At 35.1% G+C, this 26,931-nt stretch overlaps 5 protein-coding genes across 6 annotated transcripts; all 5 read right to left on the minus strand.

Annotated features, from left to right (window-relative positions):
* On the minus strand, positions 1–1,933 carry LOC149651037 (glycine receptor subunit alpha-1-like). The gene is made up of 5 exons (XM_089847195.1): positions 1,559–1,933; positions 1,378–1,447; positions 364–456; positions 235–302; positions 1–123 (listed from the first exon to the last, which is right to left on the minus strand). The coding sequence occupies exons 1-5, from the start codon at positions 1,931–1,933 to the stop codon at positions 1–3; spliced, it is 729 nt and encodes a 242-aa protein (XP_089703321.1).
* A 390-nt stretch (positions 1,934–2,323) lies between these two features.
* On the minus strand, positions 2,324–2,906 carry LOC149651038 (gamma-aminobutyric acid receptor subunit theta-like). Its single transcript, XM_089847196.1, has 3 exons — positions 2,815–2,906; positions 2,620–2,761; positions 2,324–2,554 (listed from the first exon to the last, which is right to left on the minus strand). Exons 1-3 carry the CDS (start codon positions 2,904–2,906, stop codon positions 2,324–2,326), a joined length of 465 nt encoding a protein of 154 aa, XP_089703322.1.
* A 941-nt stretch (positions 2,907–3,847) lies between these two features.
* On the minus strand, positions 3,848–5,464 carry LOC149651039 (glycine receptor subunit alpha-2-like). The gene is made up of 7 exons (XM_089847801.1): positions 5,371–5,464; positions 5,238–5,305; positions 4,946–5,172; positions 4,808–4,890; positions 4,606–4,749; positions 4,186–4,547; positions 3,848–4,122 (listed from the first exon to the last, which is right to left on the minus strand). Exons 1-7 carry the CDS (start codon positions 5,462–5,464, stop codon positions 3,928–3,930), a joined length of 1,173 nt encoding a protein of 390 aa, XP_089703927.1. The 3' UTR covers positions 3,848–3,927.
* Positions 5,465–7,421: 1,957 nt separating this feature from the next.
* Positions 7,422–10,669, minus strand: LOC149651040 (glutamate-gated chloride channel alpha-like). Of its 2 annotated transcripts, none has more exons than XM_089847799.1 (7): positions 9,884–10,669; positions 9,734–9,807; positions 9,221–9,288; positions 8,845–9,154; positions 8,646–8,786; positions 8,226–8,581; positions 7,422–8,161 (listed from the first exon to the last, which is right to left on the minus strand). In XM_089847799.1, the coding sequence occupies exons 1-7, from the start codon at positions 9,946–9,948 to the stop codon at positions 7,955–7,957; spliced, it is 1,221 nt and encodes a 406-aa protein (XP_089703925.1). In that variant the 5' UTR covers positions 9,949–10,669; the 3' UTR covers positions 7,422–7,954. The 2 variants fall into 2 exon arrangements, with proteins under 2 accessions (XP_089703925.1, XP_089703926.1); XM_089847800.1 differs by having other exon boundaries at positions 9,221–9,357; positions 9,884–9,945.
* A 2,470-nt stretch (positions 10,670–13,139) lies between these two features.
* Positions 13,140–14,709, minus strand: LOC149651041 (carbohydrate sulfotransferase 11-like). The gene has a single exon (XM_089847802.1). The coding sequence runs from the start codon at positions 14,001–14,003 to the stop codon at positions 13,158–13,160; it is 846 nt and encodes a 281-aa protein (XP_089703928.1). The 5' UTR covers positions 14,004–14,709; the 3' UTR covers positions 13,140–13,157.
* Positions 14,710–26,931: the final 12,222 nt, after the last annotated feature.

Raw genomic sequence — 26,931 nt, forward strand, 5'->3', positions numbered from 1 at the left:
TTAAAGGTTTTGATCTCCACCGTGTTGGGAAAGTAAATGTCGGGTTTCCACATACAATTTGTCAGTTTTTGCGGGAGCATAACTACCTTGGAACCATAATGGTTCAAGATAGTCAGGTTCAGTCTGGGATTTTTCCAAGATGCTTGAAAGTAACAATGTAACCGGAAGTCCTGTGAATAGTCGTACGATTTACACTTGAGATGTAAAATATATTAAATTTTGCAATTTACTTACCATTAGACCCTCGTTGATTTGATCTATGGCCAGGACATGAATTCCAGTAAGTACTTCATGGACTGTTCCTATAGTAGTAAAAGAGTATTCAATTATTAAAAATGTCAATTTCAATATTACTGCAATTACCTGACACAATGGTTGGGTCCGATCTCAAGTAACAATTGTCCAATGAGTTATCATCAATACCATGCAATGGATCTAATCTGTAATTTTTAAAATCTTCATAAACGTTTCTCTTAAAAATAATATTTAACCTTACGTAATATTCAGTGATTGAGATTTGACAGATTGACAACTGAGACAAATGAATAGTAAAAAAATACTACGCATTTTACTTCTGAAATATGAGTTACTCCTCATTTCACTTGAAAAATACGATGATTAATGATTAATAATTAACATAAATTAGTACTGCCTTTATTTCCAGGGTTTGAAAACTAAGTACTAAATACAAATCACGAGTTTTAAACAATTTAATTAAATAAACTAAACATCCATAATTTTTTTTGTTCTAGAGTAGATCTAGATTAAAAGTGTCTCGAAAAGTTTAGAACCGTATTAATAATTCAGAACCTTCATGATCAAAAGCTTTCGTGGAGAATGAGTGCGTGCAGCACCTGATAAAGTATGGTTTTAGTTAGACAGTCTGTAAGTTTGGTCCAAACATCAACTGTAGGAAAACCTTCATTTATATTACATTGTATTTTCTTAAATAATCAATATGTTTGCTATAAAGGCGTTTGACTACACCCTTATTTATTTAATATTGACAATGAAAAGTAACGAATATTGACATTTTCGCTTGACTGGGCATATTAAAAAGTTTACTATACAATCTACTTCCGATGCAAGAAAAAACTATTTAATTCAACTTGCTTCTTATGTTGAACGTAGGCACAATACTACGAAATGTAAGGTACATTTATTAAAATATGTGCAATTTTTTTTATGAAATTCTGAATCCAGATAGATATTAAAAGTTAATGAATAACAGTCTTTTTTATCAAGAACTTTTGTAGAAAGATTATTCGTACTTAATTTCAGTGTTGTAGTAGAGTATAGAATAATACAATGTACAAAAGAGAATCATAATGGTTGGAAATAACCATCTAGAGATTCTGTCCATTTTTTGAGACGTACTATAACAAATGATCTCTCTTTCTGTTGCCCAGGCTTGAGATGTCTCCTTGTGAGTTATTTTCTTCTCGCCCTGAAATAATTCTTATTGAATTCCATTATGGTTAAGTACACATGGCTAAGCTAGGTACACTTCTCTCGAAGAGAAGTATTATACACTTCTGATATTAGATTTCGGTTTTACCGTATTGGGTGGTTTTCGAAGATCTGGAACCATAGTTTTGCTCTTTTGACGGTACGAATAAGCGATGCTGTATTCAATGAAAGACGCAAAGACCAAAATTAAACAAAAGAACAACCAGATATCCATGCTGGTTATGTATTGGACAGGTGGCAAGCAATTTCTAGCGTTTATCATTTGCGTGATAATGGTCAAAAGAGCAGTCACTCCAATGGTAACTCTACCAGGCACCGCTTCCACGTCAATATAAAATGAAATCCAAGATAACGTGACGATCAAACCACTAGGCATATAGTAGTTCAGGAAACTACCAGTCAAACGTCTGTAGAAGGTCATGTTAACTCGCAATTCGGTGCAATTTTCTAAATATAACTTCATAAAGCTTTTGATAGGAAACCGTTAACTATTTCAAAGATTATCTTACCTTTGAGCCAAACTTCTGTGTGCGAGTATGGAGTAGGTTCAGATATTCTAAACTGCAAGGGTTGAACTTTGTAATAATATTCAATTCCATTGTTGTTGTCACCAATGTCTTCATTCCAATGTAAAAGTACTTTATCGTCTGCACTGACCACTGCAAGTATCACCAAACTGAATTAGGTGATGTGACATTTGGCGCACAGCATCTTACTCAAGCCAACTTGAAATTGGCAATGTTGAGTGTCAAATGGGTACATGAAAAAATCCATCGGACAAGAAACCCGAAAAATAAACCTGAAAATTTAAAATTTTAAATAAATTGGAATATCACAACTACTTGTAACTATTTTACCTTTCTTCTCTCCGTATTTCGCCATTTTCGAAATATTCATAACCTTGATTTGGAACTGTCTCCACGAAGGTTTTAATCTCTTCACTGTTGGGAAAGATGATATCGGGTGTCCACATTCGAGAAGTTATCTCGTACGGTATCACTATGGGATATGTTTGATTAACCACTTTAATTTTTAAGCGATTGTTAATCCACTTGGTGTATAGATAGCAGTGCAAACGAAAGTCCTATTATCAAAATTTATAACCTTAATTATAACCAATGTTATCCGATAAATCATTTCATCATTTACCATGGAGCTTTCACTTATTTTGTCAATGTTTACAACCAGAATTCCAATGTAAACGTCTTGTACGGTTCCAGAAAATGTTGGGTTTGATCTGAAGTACGCGTTGCGTAAGTCAGCTTCATCAATTCCTTTCGAGGCATCTAGACTTGAGGATTCATAGTTAAATTACATTCCAATTAATTTTAATTCATGACTTACGTAATATTTAGAATATTGCTAGTTGCAAATAAGTGGCTTCCAATACAACTATATAAGAGAAACAGCGCGACTAAACCTTTTTTCAAGAACATAATTCAAGTTCTGTATGAAAAGAATTGTGGTAGTCTTAATAATAGAGCTCTAAGCGAAAGCCACTTTGTAAGTCATGTATTCTCTATTGCGTGACACTTTGAATTCTGTGAGCCCTGTAGATTTCTATACCATTGACAAGTAAGGAAATGAGAAATATAAAGGGGTATATAAACAATGCAATACTATACTTACAAAAAATTCATCTATGACCTACATCTGGAATATATAGAGCTAATAGAAATCTAATCTAGGTGGATTTTATAGAAGAGCTGTACGAATTCCGCTTGATAAAATATACCTCTTTGCGCCTTGCACCTTGCGCTTGCCTAGAAACTCACGTTGCTACCAACCAATGAAATCACAGACGTCAGAAATATGAGGCTCAAGTTCGCCTACAAAATCCGCATAGAAATGAACATGGGAGATATGAGGGCACAATGATTCCGATGGCTCTATGTATTCCTGCCTATATATAATGATACACTGAAGTTAATTTCATTTTGTTGAACGGAATCAATTTGTTTCTCAACTGTTTATTTAGCAGCTTTTCATATTATACTTATTCTCATGACGTTTGGTACACTCAGGTTACAGAATCAGTAAATACGTCGGGCTGTACCGATTACAATTTACGTTTAAATGTTTTGGGTCAAACGTTGAACTGAAATTTTCATTGCTTCATACACCTACTTATCGATTCCACGTGGAATCCACTCGTGTATGTTAAACACGTTCGACTAAACATGTAGGACAATTGTCCTAATGGACCTAATTTACTTAAGTTTATCTTTGGTAAAACATTCGCGTGAACACATTTATTTCAACATTTACCAACTTTTCGACCCCCCCCCCCAGTGTCGCAAGCGAACTAGAGCATTAACAAACTAAGCAAGATTCCAAGGAACACTATATTGTACGATTTAGAGTACATTAAGGGAATTAAACGTTTAAGACGGTAATTGCACGCGATGTACTGATCAATATTAATGTTCAGTATTTTCACATTAAATATTAACTTAATTAGAATACATTGATTTCTGTTTTGAGAAAAAGATAGGTCCAATAAGTTACGGTAAAGATAATCATAATAATTGGAAAAATTATCCTAGATATTATATCGAATTTATTTCTTGATCTCTTGACAACTTTAGGTTTTTCAGCTTCTGATGTCCAACCAACTCGTATAGATTTTTCATTAATTCCACTTGAAATTTTCTAAATTAAACCATTCTCTATTTACACGAATAACTAAACCGACAATGACACGATACTACTTACCTTGGTAGTTTTTTTGCCAGACGACACTGAATTTTTCGACACCACTGAATTACTAAACGTGTAAGCGATGCTGTATTCGATAAAAGATCCGAAGACCAGACTGAGACAGAAAAACAACCAGACATCGAGACTTGTTACGTATTGAACAGGTGGTAACGCGTTGCGTGCTTGGATCATTTGAGTTGTAATTGTAAGTAGAGCCGTAACTCCCAAGGTAACACGAGCGGGTGCCGCTTCAACGTCGATGTAAAAAGATAACCAAGATAATACGACGACTAAACTACTGGGTAGGTAGTAGTTGATGACGCTACCAGTAAGCCTTCGATGGAATGTTATGTTGGTCCATAGTTCTGTGAAGTTACCTGGAACGATTTTATTAGTTATATCATTCAGATTCATTCTTGCTGTTAAAAACATTACCCGTAACCCAGATCTCCGTTGCACTATCTGGGATTGGATCAGAAATTCGAAACTGCAAAGGCTCAATGTCGTAATAGTAAAAAACTCCACCTTTCCCGATATCCTTTTTCCAGTGAAGAAGTACCTTTTCGTCTGAGTTAATCACTTTAAATCCAACATTATTACAACAAGGAACGTACATTTATGTTAATTAATTTCATACTTAAGGCTATTTTGAAATAACAGTGCTGAGAATCCAAAGGATAAAGTGAAAACTCCATGGGACATGAAACTCGAAACATGAATCTAAAATTATATTTCAAATTAATGAAAATTGTAATTGTATTTGGCCAAATTCTACCTTTCAACCAGGTAAATTTCACCGGTGGCGTAGTATTTAAATCCCCTGTTCGGGACCATGTCCACAAAGGTTAAAATTTCTTCCGTGTTTGGAAACATGATATCAGGTTTCCACATGCAATTTGAGAGTTCCGGTGGTAACAGTAACGGTTTAGTTTGGTTTTCAATTTGAATGTTCATCTCACGATTTTTCCATATTACGTAAACGTAACTATGCAGACGGAAGTCCTGCAATAAACAAAATGGAATCAATTCAGACAAATTAAACTTCATAATTAAATTACATTATATACCATATTTCCTTCATTAACTTGATCAATATCCATAATGGCTACTCCAATGTAAACATCTTGACGTTTTCCTTATTAAAATATAATTAATTTATTCCATATGAACATTACATAAATCATTAAGCAAATAATATACCGAAAAGTGTCGGATTTGTTTTATGGTAACAATCTTTCAAATCTTCAACACTGAATTTCTCATCTAAATTTAACCTATTATGAAAAGTTAGCATAAATAAATTTTCGAAATTATTAAAAACATACGTCACATTAAGTCGTTGACTGTAAACCGGTTCCATTAAAGAAATAATTAAAATAAAGTATTCAATAATACTCATTTTCGCGGAACGACTTCCGAGGATTCAACAATCAATACCAATGGCTCGAAGTCAAATGGTGCATTGTCTAAACTCAAATCTATACTGATATAACGAAAAAAAAACTGTATCGTTATCTCTCCATACCAGGCTATATATTAGTGGGAAAAAGGACACCCTACGTCATTTAAACGTTATTGTATTTATATTGACTATAAATAGTGTTGTTGAAAATTGAGGAATAACATTATTAATATTAAAGAAGGCTACACATTTGAACAATAGTGCTTTTCCTGATAGATCTGCTGCTATACTCACTTAGATTAAATAAAATAATAACAACAAGGATTACCTTTTCCCTTAATTGACCAGTAGATTATAAATAAACAACTTTCAGGGAATTTTAATACTGTTCATTAAATGAAAGTTTCCACGAATGCTTACTTTCATCAAAAGCGGATTATGCTTTTGCTTTCATATAAATTACTCACAGTCTTTATGGCTATACGGTACCCTTGAACGAAATATTAGCCTAAATTTGGCACTCTTTCGAAATTATATACTAAAACGTGTTATATTATAATTAACTTTATCGATCCGACAAAACTTGATTCGTTTAGGCCCAAAACGAACAAGGGCATATTTCACTCAACCGAACAATAATTAAAAATCGAGCGTTTAATTAAATATGCTTTTGAAGCGCGGAAAAATATTATTATTCTTTTGGGTATGATTAAGGCTCGCTTGCATGTCTAGGTATGTCGAAATAAATTGATTTTAAGTTCAATTTAATGCATCTAAATTTACACTACCGCTGTGCAGTTTTCTCATATAAATTGCTTCGAAGCTGTACCTTATTCCTTTCGTGTTGCTAATGGTCGATGCAATAAATTAATGTGCAACTCAACAAGACATTAAATTGTTTTCCTGTTATTTTAAGTCCAAGCACGGAATTTAGTAATTTTATTTCCAAATTATAAAATTATTGATTTCTCTATAATTTAGCAGACGACAACTTACGCATATTAAAAAGTTTTTAATTAACTCTTTGTTGCATAAAGATCCCCAATTACTATAAATTAAGTCACAAACTAACTCTTAACTAAAATATAAATTCCACGCTTAAGATGGCATTGCAAACATTGCGGTATCGATCTAGTTGCCGAAAAAACCTTTAGAAAAACACAATCGATAAATTTCATTTCAAATATGTAATTATATAAGCAACATTAAATTAATATCATGTGCAGCATATAAATATTTCAATTGTGGTGTTCAATATATGAAAACACAATAGAAAATCTAGTACACGATATAAACATAGACGACCTTGGTTGATTTGTTGATCTTTGTATTGACTGTTATTTTTTGTTAAGATCAATAAGGCAATGTGTATGTATTGTATAACTACACATAACTATATAACGACGGAGATCAAATTTAATCGTGATGAAATGTTTACTCCATATTTGAGATCAATATTTTGAACAATAAAAATGACATCCTGCTCATTTTCCTATGGGAATTTCCACCGGATAAATGTCGTTTCATGGTTGTATATATAACGAAATCTTGCTGGAAATATTCAAGGTTTAACTGTTCTTATTAAATATTGCCCATTTTAAATAGAGCTTACTGCGTTACGCAAGGAATATCTGAAATACTGAACATTAACCATATGTCACTCTTGAGTTCATGCATATGAACTGTTGTAAAATTTATAGCAACGTAATATACTTTCATTGCTTAATTTGACTGGCAAAACTAGGTTATGTATTAATTTTTAATTGCATACAATAACAGTAGAATTAATTCTAAATGTGAAATTAATCTTTCATTGGATCTTTTTCAAAACAAATTAAGTCTTAAATAAACATTTATTTTGATTAAGATGAAGTTGTATTAAGGTAATTGTTACGTATTAGATATGTTAATAATGAAGATTCAAATCGATATATTTTTAAAAAGTAAATGCAGTTCATTTTAACTTCACGAAATATGGCATTTCAAAGTCATTAATTCCACGCAATCCATTTAAGGTCTTACGTAATATAGTTTTTATTAAATGTGTACACGCTATGGCTTTCAATAAGGAACATTTAAAAGCTTATATATATATAGAAACGATTGGAATGAAATAAACGCTTATCTTAAAAGCTTTTAGAAATGGTGATTTTTTATTAACAAATCTGAAGTAATACAAATGATTCGTCGTTTTCACCTGAATATATACCATTAACAAACAGTTAGGTCAAGTATGTCATTAGGCCTACCAAAAGTAAATTGAAAGTGGGGCTTTGCAAAAATAAAGTCTAATAAGTTAATAAGTATATAACAATTTTGTTAGACACTAATAGAATAGTTAAACAGAAATATTATTCAATACCAAATATAATTGACTAATTATTAATTATTACGAGTAACGAGTAATAAATACGCCCAATAAACAAGGGCAAACGCAATCATAATCAATGGAAATACAGTTCGGGAAATTTTGTCAAATCGATTGGAAACTTCTCTTAATGACTGAAATTGTTTAACAGCAGTGCCCTTCCTTAGAGGCTCTATCTTAACAGACTTGGCTGATTCCCTATTTACATTTACAACGGAAACCTAGATTAAAATAACCATATTAAAGTCGGTATTATCACAGAATAACAGACAGTTTCAGTATTACCTGTCCTGGAGGCATAGAATAACTCATCCTTGGATTTAAATTAGATCTAAACGTATAGGCCACACTATATTCGATAAAAGATGCAAATACGAGGCTTAAACAGGCAAATAACCATACGTCCAACCCCGTAACGTATTGAACTGGTGGCAGAACGTTTCTAGATTGAATCATAAGCGTCGTGATTGTTAATAAGGCAGTGACGCCTAAAGTTACTCTAGCTGGGGCGGCATCCGCATCAATCCAAAATGATAACCAAGATAAAACGACTACCAAGGAACTGGGTAGAAATACGTTAATAACGCTTCCAGTTAATCTCCGATGTAGTGTGATATTAGCCCATAGTTCCGTGAAGTTACCTTAATTAAACCATTCATATATTAAAAATTTTAATTAAATTAACGCTGTACGCATGCGTCATACCTGTTGCCCATTCTACAGTTTTACTGAAGGTAGTCGGGTTAGTGATGCGAAATTTTAGAGGTTGAAATGGGTAAGCGAAATTAATGGCTCGTTTTCCATCTACATCCCATTTCAACATGACTTCCTCGTCAGAACTATACACTATTATGTAATTCATTAATTTCATAAGGTTAAATTTTGAATCAAACTCTTTAATTACTTAATCCAAACTTGATAACGCATTGTTGAGTATCAAGAGGGTAATAATAAAATTCCATGGGACACGAAACTCGCATTAAAAACCTTTCTACTTTGAAAAACATTTTAGAAGGTAGATATTTGTATCCTTTGTTTGGTAACATATCGGAGAAGGTTTCAATTCCTTTCGAATTGGGAAATATGACATCGGGTTTCCACATACAATCACCGAATTCTGTTGGTAAATTTATAGGGCGTTTGTGGTTCGATACCTCAACTTGAATTTTTTCGTTGAACCATTTAAGTAAAATATAACAATGAAGACGAAATTCCTATGGTTATAATTATTTTTTTAAATATCAAAATATTTTTGATTAAATTTCAATCATACTTCTAACCATATTATCTTCTCGAATTTCATCAATATCCATAACTTCCATGGATAGAAGTATCACGTGTCTTCCCTCTACGGAATTATTAAATCTATTTTCGACTAGTTCATTCTTTGTGAAAGTGCATTTTAAAATTTAGGTTTCTGCATGGCAAAATTTACAAAAAGCTTAAAAATAATCTTCCACTTTAAAGTTCAATCCGAACTCAGTTGCACGTGCAAAAAAGTGAATTTATCTTCCAGTTCATTATAAAGTTCAGACCGAACTCAGTTGCACGTGCAAAAAAAAGTGAATTTATCTTCCAGTTCATTATAAAGTTCAGACCGAACTCAGTTGCACGTGCAAAAAAAGAGAATTTATCATCCAGTTCATTATAAAGTTCAGACCGAACTCAGTTGCACGTGCAAAAAAAAGTGAATTTATCTTCCAGTTCATTACAAAGTTCAAACCTAACTCAGTTGCACGTGCAAAAAAGGCGTGAACAAATTTGAAAATAAAACAGTTAACATCTTTTCAAACCTTTCAAATTAGGTTTCGTTCTCTGTCGACAGTATTTATAATTATCGTCTGATATATTCCAATCATCAGTGTAACTTATTTCAAAGAAAACCATTTAACATTGTTATGTTCGAACACATAATTTCTTTAAAAAATACACTTAATCAATACCTGATATTCATCTGTGACAAAACTCCGATAATCAAGTTTATGTAGAGAACAACGAATAACAACATTTTATCGAGCTTTCAGTGTTGTTCTACCTTGTAACTCTAACTACCGAATGCTTTTGTCAAGGCCTTTAATAAGACTTATCGTTTCACAGTCTAACCTAAATCATCAAACTCGCACAAATAAAAAGTATAAGATTTTGGGGGAGACTATATGCAGGCATGGGGATTGAACCATACGGTAGTACATTTTCCCACGTTTTTACGTTTAAAACTATTGATCGAACCGTAAAATGCCTATTGTTGGGGACCTGGGAACTGTTAAACCCACGTCAATAAGGCAAACGAAGTAACGGTCTACTAGCTAACGCCAAGTAAGGAATGTTTCGATCTTGAAATACAACAAAGTCCTGAGATGTCGCACGAAATTGGAAAAGTTGTAGGCAAACAATAATTATTCTTTTTCTTCCTAGGTTTGTTTTTCACTTATCCAGAGTTGGGCTTAAAATAATAATACATGGAACAGATACAATTTTAAAAGGTGCATTGTGAAGTTACGGGAAATAGTATGAAAGAGACGTTTGAACTTAAGTTCTTAGTTCTTAGTTTTCTAACAAAATTTAGCCTGGAAGTCGCGTTCGCGAAGGTCAAGAACACACTGACCTACTGTAATTTCTCCTTTCTTGTTACACTTTTTTATTTAGTTCAGAATAATTCTCTAGTCACGCATATTTTCCGAGTTACAACATGGCCAATATTTTGATTAAAAAAATGTTAACGTTAGAAATAACAAGTTGGGAAAACCAAAATATTACCTCTCCGAGTCAAGAGAAGGACTACCTACAAACTTATTTACCCAGTTATGGAAATGTTTCTTTTTTTTATGAACAAATACTGAAGTTAAAATTTATGAAATATTAAAGCAGTATACAAAGCATAGCAAATATACTGTAAATCAGACGACATTTTACATCCAATAAGGATATACTTGTACACATTAAAATCATCCGATGGGGGAAAAACGGGAAATGAAGAGATAAAACTTTGGAGGGATATTACCTTTACGTATTTGTAAAGGCCCAATTTGCTACTCCTCAACTGTATACCCTCTATGTTCAAAGCCATATTCACAACAGGGTTGCCATGTAAACACTATCCTCTCCTTTCACCTCAACAATTTTCTTAGTTTGTCAACATGACGATTAAAGTTACATAACACCAAAGCTAATTTGTGGCTACACACACTGAAGGTAAATGCGCACCATAAAAAGCATGAACACACGAAGCTATAATCCGATTACGATCAGACCTTTCACTGATCTGGGCTGCGTTCAGCAGAGCTCACCAAAAAAGACAGCGGATTTTGGAAAACGTTTTCTGGTGAGATCTGTCGTCATAGCTTTTCTCCGGTCATCGGTCTTTTAAAAATGAAGCTAGCGCAATAAAGCGTGCAAGGTACAAAGGCTTAACAAAAATTGTATGATAACATATTTATGGAGATAGATAAGAACAACTTTTATAATTAAACATAGAAACTAACATGTCTCTTAAACTTCTCGCCGCTCTCGCGTGATCAACTTGTTTCACGCCAATTAAATAGCTATAGTCCCATCAGAATCAGCAAGAGCTATTTGTATTAATTCCTCCATGCTTTTTCGCCAAGCTGAGAACTACGCGTTTTACGTCACGTTATCCAAAAACCCGACTATTTTCCTTGAAGACCGCGCTGGCTCACTGAGCACCGTGACGTCAAAATTCAATAACAAAATCCCGTTCTGGATGACACTGCTAACAGCGCCTGACAGCGCTGAGCTCTGCTGAACGCGGCCCAGATTTCCACCATGATTATAAAGTCTAAGCCTAATTATTTAAAAGTGTATTTAACTTTCGGCTCACTCTGAACCGTTAATGTCTCTGTATTACAGAAACGAAAACCAAACCCAAGCGTTTACTTTTTGGTTCACTAGGCCTAATGACAAATAAAAGTTCATTTGCCCAATATAGTTGCGTTCTTCTTGAAATCACTTTAGAAAGAATTATGCTATAAACAGATGTAGTATAGCTTAAGTAATATATAAACATCGATTTCAAATAATAATAATAAAAAATATTCTTGGGATATCAGAATGAAAAGGAGCTTTATAGCTACAAAACCACTAAAGGCATCGAAATTACGAAAAATATTTCCATATATTAATAATATATTATGAGAAAACCAAATATTAAGGTTTTGTAGGATTTCTTTCCACAAAACAAAGCGAACTGCTAACGCGGTGCACTAACGGACGGACACACACAGACTAAAACATAGGCTGCTTTTTAACTCTTTCCGTTTTAATTTTGAGTTGAGAAACTAGATTATCTTAAATATTAAAATAAATATAATTAATATTAAATATTTTCTTCGTTAGTTGTTCGCCTTATAGAGCGTTACATCGCGTTGATAAAGAACAATTAGACATTCTTGAGAGACTTGACTAATTTTGGCGTTTGAAATGAAGCATACGCCGGTTGCATTACCTTACTCAAATAGGTAGTATATAACGGTGTCGAACTACAGCTAAAAGCAAGAACAACCGCAATTGCGAAAACCTTTGGTGGACAACCCACCCTAGGGAGGCTAGACGTTTCTCGTAACCCTAGCTGATCGCCGCGAATGTCTTAAACCAAACGATGACTATGGAGTTAGAAGCCAATAAGACAGATTGGTGTCTATGTGGAATAGACGGAAGACCAGTAGATGGTGGTGTTTAGAAGCCAGTATGTACAGACTGGTGTCCAAGTGGGATGGACGAAGACCAGAAGATGGTGGTGATTAGAAGCCAGTATGTACAGACTGGTGTCCATGTGGGATGGACGAAGACCAAAAGATAGTGGAGATTAGAAGCCAGTATGTACAGACTGGTGTCCAAGTGGAATGGACGAAGACCCGAAGATGGTGGTGATTAGAAGCCAATGAATACAGACTGGTGTCCATGTGGGATGGACGAAGACCAAAAGATGGTGGTGATTAGAAGCCAGTAAGTACAGACTGGTGTCCGTGTGGGATGGACAAAGACGAGAAGATGGTGGTGTGAGAACTCAAGTAAAGGAGCCATTTCCGTGACTGTGAAAGCAGTTCGGAAATGGCGAACACGTTTGCTCCAATTTGGAAACTGCGAACGCGGTCACGTGGGTGTAACAACAGACAAACACACAGACAGACACACACACGTCGAAATTAGAACCTCTCCGTGACATACGTCACTCGGAGAGGTAAAAATATTAACACAAGATTAAATATTAAGATAACTGTCCGCTGTGTATCCAAACATCTCAAAATCGATTCTGTATATTTGATACAGCTGTAATCTTGTCGTTAAGGGAAGATGTCCGAATAATTTCAGGGCAATACTTTCGTTAGTTAAACTTTTATGAGTGAGGGATTCGAATTCCAAATCAAACGCGAACTTGACGTCGTTTTCCATGGTTTCAACTTTTCCAATAAAATCATACTTAATTAAACAAGGCTCGCAACGAATCCAGTACGGTATCCAATGAGCGTTGTAGTAAATCGGTGGAGTTTCCAGTAAATAATCCACGAATTCATTGAAGGTTAATTTTGGTTTAAGCTTTTCATTGAAGTCATCACCTCTGTATCTTTTCATAATAGGCACTGAATACGCGTAATACAAATCAGGCAACTCCTTTCCATCTATGATGATGGTACGACCACGTGGTTTCACTAATTTATCAAAATATATCGAGACCAGCCTTCGAAAAGGGTGTCTTACAAATACGATTTTCTTGTAAAAATACTTTAAAAGATCCGTACGCGTGTAATACGATGGACTTACGCGACTCAAAAAGAAATTAGCGTCGGAATGAAATCCCAAATAATTACTACTGATATTAATGTCAATCAGAGTCATAAAATAATGCTTGAAATTTGTACTGGCGACTTTGGGTATAAAACAGAAGAACAAATCCGTGGTTTCGTCCACTAAGATGCTGCAACGGTCGCTACTGCAACCATCTCCTAGACTTTCGTCTTTGTTCGACTCTATTTTCCAAAACGTTGATTTTTCATTTAACTTGTAATAGTTGCAAACACGCTCCAGGTTTCTTAATCTATTACTCATTTCGTCAGAGTCGTTATGAATACGTAATTTTTCATTAATCTAAGTAGGGAGTAAAGGCAGTGATACATACAATTAATAGGAATAATAGTGTCTTCATATTCCCTCTGTTAATATCTATGCGGGTTTTGTGGGCCGGGCTTGAGAACGCCTTTTAATTGTGACGTATTTCTAACTGTGGTTTCATTGGTTGGTACCAAGGCGCAACGAGATAGATTATTCGTGAGGTATAATTAGTCATACATAGTGATTAGTCTAACTCTTCCCACAAAATCCGCTTAGATACATTGAGTGAAAATGCATGCACAATAATTCCAATTAACTGTATACATTCCTGGTAAATGTAATACGGTGGTGAATTAAAAATGTAGTAGAGCAGTTTTTTATAATCTTACATTAAAGATTGGCGTCATAGCGTGCGCTTGTATCCATGTTTCGTATAAGGTTTCGTAATTATCAACTTTAACTATAGACCAGTTCCATGTACCCCAACCGTCCGTTGTTGTTATAACGCGGCTACGGTTTTCATTTATAACGAATAAATCGGTTAAAAATAACACCAAGGCCGATGCTAAAATTAAAACTGATAAAACTTTCAATAAGGATGATCTAATCCAGGCAGTTTTTAACAGTATATGTCTAATAATGTGAACCATGTTATAACGAAAACTAAAAGTGACTTCTCATTAAAAGCATTTCACGTAGACTAACAAAAATTATTTCCAATTCTAGGTTAATTATAATTAAAGTACGTAAGAATTCCGTCACCTCCCAAGTAAACCTCATTTCCTTCCCTGCTTATCCACATACGACCTAGCGGCCCCCGTCTGTGCTGGGCCGCGTAGGGTCTCGCGCTCCATTCTTCCTGGTGCTCAAGGCCTAACGGCTAAGCACTAGTGCTCGTAGGTGGAAAAAAAAAAAAAAAAAAAAAAAAGTACGTAAGAACATAATAGTGTAGATGTTTAACCAAATGCGTAAGCGAAAGTCAAAAGAAAGTAAACTGAACCAGACATTTTAATAGTTTAGTAGGCAGATGAGCAAACAAAGATAGAAATTTTGGTGTCACGCGATAAAACGCTCGATAGTTTAATAGATATTATTATGTAACTCCTCTATACGTAGAATATTATCGAATGGGTTGAAAACTGTAAACATTGACATCTAGTGTACAGGAGTTATTTTTTTTAAATTAACTAGAATGTATATATTCTTAATTTGAATTTTTGCCTTCGATACAAATTGTTTGTGTGTTTAAAACGCAGACACGTAATTAATATAAGTAAAATTAGTTCATCTCAATCGATAAAAGCACACGTATTGTACATGTAGTTAAATACGAGCAAAAATTTGGGCCTTCAATTAAGAATTGCTTGAAATGACAGAGCTATGAAATGTCAACTTGATTCAAATTGTATTTACACTTTCCCAGCATGATATAAAAAAAAATATATATATACATGTTAAATGTAACTACATTTTAATGACATTCGAATGTGGAAAACACTGTTTCAAATGTTGCTTTTTTATCTGAAATATAAATCCAGTTGTGATCTAATCTTCACTTAAGCCTAAATGGGGGTTTAAAATCCTAGTGTCATATAGAAAGAAGCATGCTCTACTTTTAGGGAGCAAAGAAAAAATTACGTATAAACAGAAAAGGAAATAAATGCTCGGCAAAGGCAAATCGAAAAGAGATAAGCTCAGAATAAAAAACATAAATAAAAATAAATCGAGGGAAGAGAGCACCGAAAAAAATGGAATAAATAAAAATGAACGCGATGTTTATCACGATGATTGATGGGATTTTGAACGCGCAGTCTGTAAAAGATGGTTTTGCTTTATGACCACTAGTATGGACGCTATCCCTTTTTAACCCAAACCTCAAGCCTCAAAACGTTAAAAAGGGTTTCTTATCATCCGCTCTCGAGCTTCCAATAACCAACTGCAGGAAATTTGCGTGATCCGACTATTGCTTGATTTGCATACTTCCGCTACTCATCGCTTTAATTTAAACTTTTTTTTAATGTATTGAAAAATTCATACCGATGCTTTAAAATGTACCCTTTAAATCTATGCAAATTTTGTTTGTACCTCAAATCATATGTTTGTAAGATTAGTTCCATAAGTATGACACTACCTATACTTCGTAACGCTGGAGACTTCCTGAGAGCTGAGAATTGAGTACAAGCAGTTTTGAAGTCCATATTCCTATTTAGTCTGTACTAAACCTTTGACAGCTTTACCTCGAACCTATGACAAGCTCTCAGAAACCAGTGACAAACTTATGGAACATATCTTATGAACTTAAATGTATTACAAGTTCTAAATCTAATGAGATGGTGAAGTATGGGGCCTGAGCTCTTCTCAGACTGTATTGTTTAACTTCCTCTCAAAATACATTTTTGCATGAAATCTTAGATAACTTTTGTTTCGAAGAAGAGTGGCGGTAAGGAATTTCCAGTTTAGCTCGGTTGAAGCTAGACGTCGACACAGTCTTCACTCAATCTTTTCCGAGTTTGAAATCAGCCGGAGACTATCCAAAGAGAAAAGCATGGCCTTCGACGTTACAATTCAATATATACACGCCTTATCTATAAAACCGGCTCACTTAACGAAAAGTTTAACACTTTATACAATTTCGAAATTCGATAAGGACGCTCGAACGTTACATTAAGAGCCGAAGCGTTACGGACTAGCACCTCAACTATTAGCTATTAGAATGACAAGGGCGAGAGAACCAAAAGGGGAAATTGGTGCCCGGACAATGGGAAATAGGGAGGGGAGGAAAACTTATCGTACGTTTCTGCGGAAGGAAACTGAACTTCCTCCGACAAAATGACGCAAAAATGGAAAGAGACCCATAGTGTGACAGCTACTCTACTTCCGGGAGTTCATTTTAGGTTCTAAATAACTGTAAAAGACTCTATATGAACCCTTTCAAACTTTCCCACGAACCAATTTACTAAATAGTAGTACCTATCCAGTAGTTTGATTAGGTTTTTGTCCTAACTAAAAACCCGACGATATCTAGTAGATATCTCATTCATCTACCGCTATGATGTTGCGCGTTAATGTCTGTGATATACGCAGTTTGACGAGACAGTTCGAAAGATAAAATGTTCCAAAGGATACCAGAAGATAGCGTTTGACCCCGACTGTACCCAGTTCTATCTCGCGCCAAACCCCCTTATAACAAAGACAATGAAGTGTCCAGGGCTATATATCATACACGCAATTTCCTCTTCGTCCTCGTGTCACTCCCCCTTCCGTATAACTCGCAAGGGCCTTCGATTACCGGCCAAAGGATATTAGAATGGGGTGCTGGCTGGCTCATGCACCGACCACCCTTGTTTTCTCCTTGATAGAAACGATGTTTTCTCTCCAGAAACTAATTTCCTGGAAATTTCTCGTCAAAGAGTTTCTATTTTTCTTTAGTAGTCTGTCTTCTAAAACTCCTTAGTTAACCACATAGACAACCCATGAACGATGTAGGAACTCTAGTTAAAAACTATTTGTTTTAGAAAGTGGTATGACGTCCAGAGATATCATTTAAGCTCAAGAAAATTGATCTAGTTTTGACTGCGCTTACACAATGTTACTTGCGCAACAAATAAACTTAACTTCCAAACTAAGTTTATCTCTTATCCACCAGTATAGAATAAGGGTCCGTTGTTGATAATAAAATGCTTTCAATTAGGCCTAGGATTTGTAAACAAAGTCTTTCGGAATTGAATAGAGAAACTTCATCGGCGCGTTACGAGAAGGCGGAAATAAAAGAAACAACTTATTAGGAATGAGTACCTCTCTATATGGATAAGAATGAACGTACAGTTAGCCTGCAGGATATGTAAGGAAAAAGGGCGTTGAGAGAACAGTAAAGGTGGATGGAATAAGAGTGAAGGACGGCCGCGGGCCGACAAATGAAAATAAAAAGAGCAAACGTAAAAAGGAACTTGCAGAGAACTCCGAGGAACTTCTAAACAGAATCTAGGAGGGCAGAATATTTTTCGTCTTAGAAGAAAAAGCCGGAGGGGCCTCGAGTGTGGTGGTAGTTCGGGGTACAATCAAAAGCAATCGATATCATTTTCTTGAATATGAAGAGGAAGTAGAGGGAGGAACTTTCCGAGGAAAAGAGGAAACTCTTCTTTTGTCTCGTAGCTTCCCGCAGTGCAGCTAGCCTACCGTACCGAGATAGTTGGATCCATATCCCAGGCGCCGTCCCATAAAGAAAATCACGAAAGTACACTCGCATCCTCGGATTATTTCAAAGGAAAACTTGGGAAAAAGAAAATGAGTCTCCCTCTCTCTCAAGATGCTTTCGTTCTCGAAGACGAGCTCCTTCGAGAGTATGAACATATTTGTACATATTCTAAAGAGGATGAACTTATACTTTTTATATCCGAAACTCCATTTCATCTCGCAAAACATCTTGTTATTTTAATATATAAAGAATTAATATTGAAAATAATGAATCGCATATCCCAGACAGAATATTTTTGTCAATGACATTCCATGCGTATATTAATTTTCTTTCAATTTAGAATTAGGACAAATACAACTACAATATTTATGGTTGGAATAGCAATTTAGCATACGTTTTAATCATTTATATTATAATAGCAACACACCAAGAAGCAAGATTTAACTCAGCATCCATAAAAACCCTTCTAATTTTGATCAAGGAATGCGATACAGCCTCTTTTGCCTCTTGAGGCCACGCGAAATTATTCTTCACTCGCTACGAAAAAGGCCCTCATAAAACAAAGAAACACCTATGTTTTAGTACTCGTTAATTCTTGTTTTACCTACGCTGGTCTTTACTCGAGAGTTTTTCTCAGCATTAGTGAAATATTTAAATTAGATTAATGAATCGTAAGAGATACGGTTAAACGAAGCGGGAAGAAGTTTCACGATAAAGTTGGTTTTTTTTTCTTACATTCCTTTCTTTTCAGAAAGACCTCGGTATCGTATACTAGCTCTTTCTTGGTTGGTAATTAGATTGTTGATAAATCTTTTGAAGGGATCTTTCGTCATCTACTGGGACCTTATCCTTCCATAGAGGATATACAGTAGAGGAGTAGACACTTTAGCCCTTAAGGGAATATTTTCCAAATTATTTACAATACATTTCCAGTTTTTCTCCATTGGGTGATTGAATTCTGTGCAAGACATATCATTGGTCGATAAATGTCGTCTGCTTTATCGTAAATCCTTTATGGAGGTGGAGAGTGACATTTAAACAAGCCTACCAAGAAACAGAGTGCCGGAAGTAGCTCCATATAATTTAACGACAACTGATTACAACAACTTTCTACTCCTCTATTGTATATCCTCTATGATCCTACTCTTCCAAGGCGTTTCTGAATAGAGAAAAAAGAAAGCTATCTACTTTTATCCGTAGCGTGACGTTGCTCTTTTAGCTCCCTTATATAACAAGCTCATTGAAAACAAAATAGAAGCGATGGGAACTTTTATGTGACAAATCCTTCTCAGAGATATAGAAATAAAAAATTGAAAAATGACTTTTGCTAAAGTTTTTTTCTTCTTCTTCTTCGCTTCTGTAACGTCACCCCTAAGGGGCATCCGAGGCCACTACTAAAAAGCTTTTCTTTCTTATTCTTATAAATTAATTTTTTTTTGCCAAGGGTTTGCCTCGCCTTCATCCTCTTTCATTTTGCGTAGGAAGAAACATTAAATTTCATTTGTCCCCATACTTAGTAGTACAACGTTACTGTTTTTCCACTTTCCCCAGGGCTTCGCGTCCGTCCTGTTCGAATCTTTCTAATAAAATTGAAATTTTGCATTTAAAAATTCATTTTTTTTTATTCGTTGTTTCTCTCCTGAGCAACTGAGGTCGAAATAAAAGAAGAAATAAAATAAAATTCCTTCAGGCAATAAAGATGAAAGAGAAAAATATATTATTACTTATACATAAGCCAGGAATGTACATTTATTGATAAATATTTAAAAATGTATAGAGCTATTTTATTTTTTACACGCTTTATAAATGCTAGATAGACTCGAGTGTAGTTTCAATTTAATTATAGATTTGTTTTAAAGTAATATTAAATTAATCTCAGTTGAAATATTGGTAGAAATAATTGAAATGGCAGTTTAGAGTGCTGTGTTGTTACTAGTGCTTTAAATAAATAGAAAAAATTCTCATTTTCCCAAAACAGTGCTTAAAAGTAACGCAAAATCTGTTTATAACAAATAAATAGATATATTTATTATATTATATTATAAATATCATAAGTTTATAAGTCTATCTTCCTAAGCCTTTGACAGCGCCTCACCAGGCGTCAGTTTACGAGAATCTAAGACCTACGTCACTTCATGACAAGCTCTCAGTAACCAGCGACAAACTTACGGAAAATATCTTAAGAACTTATGGTAATTACAAAACTCTGGTGGTCATTTTGACTTTCCGTATAACGCACGAATTTGTTTTAGTCAATTATCATTTATTCCGCCAGGGACACATATTAGCGTTATCAATTTATTCCTTGTTTTGTCTATCAAACTAGTTTGTTTCCGGAAAACTGACTAAACTAGCTCAAGAAATATGAAATCTTATTTGTTTGAGAACAGGACCCCTCCATATCGTCCGCATATATGGAAACCGGCCGCAATTCCCCTTTCTTCCTGAAGATCTTATTCTTAAGATCCCCCGAGCTCTCTTCCGCCATTTGTCTCCGAAAAGACGAGTACTTTTTGGCCATTTCGGAAAGATGCTTCCAGCCTTTTCGATTCTTAGGGATGTATTTATGCAAAAGTCTCGCGCCACAGAATAAGCGCCGAAACCTAGAGATGCAAAAGGAGACGAGGGGTCCTTGGACCAGGAAGAGTATAGGAATTCTCCGCAGAATTCAAAGGACGAGCTCGAGTTCGCGGGAAATGCTGATAAAACTGTAGGACTACCAAAAGGGGAGAAAGGTATAGGAAACGTCTCAGGGTATTCAATGAGAAAACGGAGCCGTAATTACAACTTCAATCTATGCCAGGAATCCGGCTATAAACATTCTTTAAGTTTCACCTCAACTGCCCTTTAACTTAATACCTAACCAACTTGAAACGTTACCTGTTACCCAAGCTGATAATTCAGAACAACCTTTTACCATACAGAAGGTATAGCTTGGCGAGTTCTCAACGCTTTGTTTCAGGTTCAACAGGAAAGCCTAGAGATAATTTTCCCTTGCATATTTACACGTAGATTAGAAAAGGAAACTAGTGTTTCGTTTCGTTTGTATCTAAGGCCTCACCACGCTTTTGCCATTAAATTAAGTTTCAAAGTCAGCAAAAAACCCTGTTGGGAAGAAGGGTTTAATACTCTTTCATTCAATAAATAACATAAAATGTCCGCCCAAATTTTGGGGTGTTAACAATGATGTGAAATCCCAAGTGATGTCGCAATTGACTATTTCTTCTCTATCTTGGTATGTGTTAGCTCAAAATGCACGGATGCTGGAATGTTTTACTTTCATTTCTGGACGTCATTTTAAAAGATGAATGAATATTCAAACAAAAACCATAATGGAGATTAAGTTAGCTAGGAAGCTTCTTTACATTCTGCAGCCGCCATTTTCCAAAATGGCGTCAAATTAGAAAAGTATTTCTTATTGAGTGCAGCTGAAGAGTAACGTCATTCTAACATTAAATTCATCTTCCTATTTAAACCGGTAGGACTGTGAATTGATGATCTAAGAATTAATGGCTTTAAAACTAGGAAATACAACTGCCACTGTGATTAGAGATGCTCTGTTACTTTGAGTTTGTTTACGTATAAAGTGACTCAATATTGTTATATCTCACTCAGACAATTAGGGATATAAGAATAGGGACACAGCAGTACGGTGGAAACCCCTCCTACCCAACATCATACCCCTGATTGCCCAATCAGCTTTATTCCCCCACTATCCATACAATTAATAAAATCCTCCACCATGTATACAGGGTGTTTGTGAAAAGTCCATCAATAATGAAAGGGCGTATTTATTGGGCCATTTTGAGTCGAAAATGTTCTATGACATTTTGCCGTCCGAGCCACGGTTTTCGAGTTATGATTTGAATATTTTAGGGATGACCCCTTCATTAAATTAGCGCTGTCTTTCAATTTCTTAATTAAATTTAAGGGGTCATCCGTAAATTACTCCAATCATAACTTGAAAACAGTGGCCCGAACGGAAAACTGTCATAGAACATTTCCGACTCAAAATAGCCCAATAAATACGCCCTTTCATTATTGATGGACCTTTCACAAACACCCTGTATGTAAAAGGGAGGAGCCTTCATTAACCCAGCCCTTTTGCTATTTCCCTATAGACCTATTGTCCGTATTTATATATAAAAAAACCCATATTCCCCATTACTATGAAAGTAATTACTCTTGCAATTTTAAATTAAGAAATAGTAATATAATCCTATTAACTTAATGATTATTAATTTTAATAGCATTAATTAAAGGGTCACTTAGTCTTCATTAAATTTTAAACAGTGGCTTTTACATCACAATTATAGATGATTAACGACTAGAATAATACTCTTTAGAAGGAAAAGCTTTGGTAAAAAAAAGACGCTGGGAAAAAAAGAGAAGCACGATAAATAACACTCATAGTGATTATGAAGGGGTTCACACCGTTTGACGTACGGGAAGGAAGCGATTCTCAAATATTTTTGCGGGCTCAACGTCGCCGCCAAAATGAGGATTACTGACCGTTCGGTTGGCATTTACGGCTGGCTATAGCCTCTTTATTTCCTATCACCTAAAATACGGGGGAAACCTTTAGGCCTAGCTCTACCATATTCTTGGCGGCAATTCCCATAACTTTTACCCATTCGCGCCAACCCAGAATTAACGCGAAACTATATTTCATTCCTCCCTATACAGCAACAAAGATAAATCGATCGATTAGAGGCTACCCACTACCGAGTAACGACCGTACATATATGGTCATCGAACTAACCTTTTCGATCCCCCCCATGCGAATAGAGATAAAGATGATTATATTCTCGTTTAAGAACAATAGGAATTAGATTAAAATAACGTAATAACAGTCCTCCGCGTTAATACAATAAATCACTAAAAAGATTTGTAACAATTCGAAAGTGACTGTATCTAAAAATAGATTTAGGTTAAACAAGAGATGAATTAACTATGCAAATAAGGAGACCTAAAGAATATTTTAAAGGTAAGATCCGGGAACCACTTTCTATCTGGAAAATTAAAATAGATTAGAACCAAAAACCAATAACTCCCGCGCATTAGGCTTCTCTGGTTATGAAACTATACGTCAGGTGGTACTAATCGCCCAATAACATTTAATTTTAGACTTCCATTGCCATCTTAGGCCTACTTAACTAAAATGCTTGTATCCAGGCTTCGAATTAAGGATTTTTTCTAAACTGGTCCTCCAGATTTGTGACCTCTGGTGTCTTGAATAATTAAGACAAGTCCCTAGGACCAGTTCCCCTAACTCCATGTATTTTAGTTGGAATTTTTAAAATAGTCCATAATTGTGACCACTGAATTAAAAAAGTGGTTCAACGACTTAATAAACTGGTTTTGAACTTGTAGCCTTATCTTATTTCGAAGCCTTCAATTTTAACTGATGAATACACAGTTGAAATTTCAATTCTTCATTATGTCCCATGCAATTTTGAATGAAAAGCGGTAGAGAAAGAATGGGCAGAATTTTCCTTTAAATAAAATGAATGGCTTTCAACACGGCCATGGCGAATTGTAAATCGAGTCCATTTATTTTGGCCTTGCCTGGTTCCTATTTATCGGCCTGTAATTAATAACGTTCCCTAGAATACTAAGAATGTTACTAGTGGAAAGAGTTGTGCCGCATTCGGTTGGAGAACTCCGTGGAACGCTGATTAAAATGATGGGGTGATGCCTTAATGACGTTTTTATGGATGTTGTGGGTAACCAAGGAATTTCCCTACCCTATCCCTTGACTACATTGCAAATTCAGGGCATTACTGGCACCGAAACGCAAAAATCTATACTAATGGAACAGCAAACAAAAAAGTGTCGTTCGCTCGTGTATGCCTCCAAAGCTTCAACACAAAGAAATTCGGTATGGGGGTTAAAATCGAGGTGGGATTTTGACGTAGCTTCATTAAGGGATTTAGTTGGCCAGAGTAACGGTAGATGCCTAGGTTCGCTTTCAACTAATATTTGACAGGCCCAAGAATAATGGCTAGTTTCACTTTACTTCGCTACAAGCACTATCCGATGGGATATCTTCCAATTTTTCTTTTTTTTTTCTCTCGGGTTCAGCCTTTATTTCTTTATTATCCATGGTTGGGTTTAACTTCCTTTTATGCAGAAGTTTTTTGACGTTAAAAAAGCCTATGAAGCTAGCTTGACAAGTAACGTGCTATACTGTACGAGATATTGATGAAACCTCTACGGCGAAATGAATTTTACTTTTTATATTGTAAATCTTTTTCTTCTTTAGGTTGCGTGTAACGTAATATAATATAATTAATTTAATTTATAGGACTTCGAAAAAACTTTTCTTTTCTCTTAAGGAAAATTAATGAATTTAGTTCAAGGTGCTTTTGAAATTTCTTTGAATAGAATCATCTTGGGAGTACGAGCTGCTGAAATAAAACCCGAGTTTCAAAAGGAAAAATAAATATAACGTTGAATTGGATGAAACAAAAAGTAAAAGTATAAATTGTAGCCTTTGTATTTTGAAATGTTATATTTCAGCGTGTTGATTTTGTAAGTAAGTTTGATTAATATTTTGTAGCTTTGACAAACATTTAGCGAGTGTTGAAGAATATGGCTTTAGCCAGATATTTAATTTACATGCTTTAGGGAACAAGTGATGTTTACAGGGTGTGTTTCTGATAAGTCTGCCATAAACGAATGAAGGGGGATGTTCTTTGGGAAATCAATTTTGAGTCGAAAATGTAACTTCTATCTCCATTTTGCCACAAGGGCCACAGTTTTCAAGTTAAGATAGGAATATCAGTATTTTACTGATGACCCCTTAAATTTAATTAAGAAACTGATTAAGACAATGATTTCTAATTTAATTAAGGGATCATCCCTAAAACGCCCATCAAATCGTAACTCGAAAACAGCGTCCCTTGGGGCAAAATGGAGATAGAAGTTATATTTTCGACTCAAAATTGATTTCCCAAAGACCATCCCCCCTTAATTTATGGCAAACTTATCAGAAACAACCTGTATTTAAATGTTATTTTCCCTCATATAACTTATATATTCCAATGGTAGTTTTGCAACACCTTAATGATAACGGCGAGCACTTCCTCCGTTTCAGCGCTTCCAGCAAAGAGAGCCTAGAGGGGTCTTAGATCCTTCTAGCAAGCACGAAAAGGTAGTTTGCTAGCTATTTATAGGAAAACTTTAATTTCCTGCTAAAAGTGGTGGAAGCGCGCTCTAAAACCCCTTGGTCTTGTCGAGCATCGATTGAAAGTTTGTGCTGGGGAAGAAAAGTTTCGGAGCGACAAGTTTGCAAAACTCGAGATTGCTAAAACCTTAAAATTCTGTCAGGAGTTGGTGACGTTTATTTGGGGAGAGTATAAAAACGATTTTTACGGCCCGGACAACAGCTTGCGAGTTTCAAAGATCCATTTTCCAAAGTCTATATACAGAACTGCTGCTGGCCACAGCTAGGGTCCCGTTTGTTGAAAAGAAAAGCGATGGAAATCCGTTCGGTTTTTAGATCCATCCGTTATACGCGACTGGTCGGGGTCAAACGCATCAATTGATTTGACCTTAAGGTGAATATTATAAAGTTAGGGAAGGTGAACGTTTAGAAGCTAAAGTCTACAAAGTGAATAATTACAGACCTTATAGTTCAGTTTAGAAATTTCAAGTTTAATCTGAAATACTTTTATTTGAGAAAAACAAACTTATCAAATTCACAGCGACCAATGAGGAGCAAGCAGGATTATACAATGATGGTTTAGAATATCTCGACCACTCAGATTACCCACAATGCACTTTTATTGGATAAGACCGGGGAAGATATTTGACAAGAAATAGTTTATTATTAAAAAACGAAAAAAGAAAAAAAAATTGAGAAATTTCATTTCATTTTAATTTTTTCGAGGTTCTTATAATGATTTCATTTCGTGAGAGATGTAGGATAATACAACGTATAACAGGAAATAACGATAGTTGATTGATAATGAAATGAAACCTTAATAGGCACGGATTTTATTCTCAAAAAATCTTAGGAAACCACTTTAAATCCCCTTTTTATTTTATGGGCGTGTCTAGCCTAGCGAGAAATTGGATTCATACACTGAAATGGAAATATTTCTTAAAGAAAGTGTTCCCATTTTTAGTAAAGTATACTTTTAAAAAGTCGGAGACTTCACGCTTGGGATTATAGAGTAGGTGTACTGATAAAGCAAATTTAGTTTTCTTTTGGGTATACAGGTACTTAGGCTGTCATTTTTAAAACAATGATGTGGTAGGTGAAAGGTGAGACATAAGGAATGTCAAGCTTGCGTGATTACAAATACACAAATATGTTTTCAAATAACACCGACAGTGATGTACTGGATCGATTTAAGCAGTGCAATTACAAAGTCTTACAGTATAAGCTTCAAGTTAATTGAATTTTCTTTTTTGTTAACCCACAATTTTAATTCCCATGTTTAATTACTAGGCTTAAAGAGTGTAAATCTGACACTAGTTGTTATAATTATTAACGCTTCGACGAATCCGAGAGTCTAAAAATGGAAATCTTCTTTCGCAGCGAATTCATCCACGCATTTAGAAGTTTAGATCTCATTATTCATCAAAAACCACAAGAGTACTGGTAGTAGTCTTGCCTGTTCATCCTCCGGAATAAACTCCCGAGAAAGGAAGCTCTTGGAGAAACAGCAAGTCCTTAATTTGCACCCACCCCACAATCTCGCATCCACAGCAGCCAACCCA

The sequence above is a fragment of the Phalangium opilio genome, unplaced genomic scaffold, assembly GCF_054372755.1.
Source record: "Phalangium opilio isolate 3A_F unplaced genomic scaffold, DU_Popi_V2 ptg000082l_1, whole genome shotgun sequence".
Taxonomy (NCBI): domain Eukaryota; kingdom Metazoa; phylum Arthropoda; class Arachnida; order Opiliones; family Phalangiidae; genus Phalangium; species Phalangium opilio.

Coding starts and splice junctions, on each gene's coding strand:
- LOC149651037 (XM_089847195.1), bottom strand. CDS start 1,933: ATGAAGTTATATTTAGAAAATTGCACCGAATTGCGAGTTAACATGACC. Junction 1,448..1,558: donor TTCGAAAACCACCCAATACG/GTAAAACCGAAA, acceptor GAATTATTTCAG/GGCGAGAAGAAAATAACTCA. Junction 457..1,377: donor AAGAGAGATCATTTGTTATA/GTACGTCTCAAA, acceptor ACGTTTATGAAG/ATTTTAAAAATTACAGATTA.
- LOC149651038 (XM_089847196.1), bottom strand. CDS start 2,906: ATGTTCTTGAAAAAAGGTTTAGTCGCGCTGTTTCTCTTATATAGTTGT. Junction 2,762..2,814: donor AGCAATATTCTAAATATTAC/GTAAGTCATGAA, acceptor TGAATCCTCAAG/TCTAGATGCCTCGAAAGGAA. Junction 2,555..2,619: donor AAATAAGTGAAAGCTCCATG/GTAAATGATGAA, acceptor TTTTGATAATAG/GACTTTCGTTTGCACTGCTA.
- LOC149651039 (XM_089847801.1), bottom strand. CDS start 5,464: ATGCTAACTTTTCATAATAGGTTAAATTTAGATGAGAAATTCAGTGTT. Junction 4,548..4,605: donor AACGGAGATCTGGGTTACGG/GTAATGTTTTTA, acceptor AAATCGTTCCAG/GTAACTTCACAGAACTATGG. Junction 4,123..4,185: donor CTGGCAAAAAAACTACCAAG/GTAAGTAGTATC, acceptor GGTTTAATTTAG/AAAATTTCAAGTGGAATTAA.
- LOC149651040 (XM_089847799.1), bottom strand. CDS start 9,948: ATGTTGTTATTCGTTGTTCTCTACATAAACTTGATTATCGGAGTTTTG. Junction 8,582..8,645: donor AACTGTAGAATGGGCAACAG/GTATGACGCATG, acceptor GGTTTAATTAAG/GTAACTTCACGGAACTATGG. Junction 8,162..8,225: donor ATTCTATGCCTCCAGGACAG/GTAATACTGAAA, acceptor ATTTTAATCTAG/GTTTCCGTTGTAAATGTAAA.
- LOC149651041 (XM_089847802.1), bottom strand. CDS start 14,003: ATGAGTAATAGATTAAGAAACCTGGAGCGTGTTTGCAACTATTACAAG.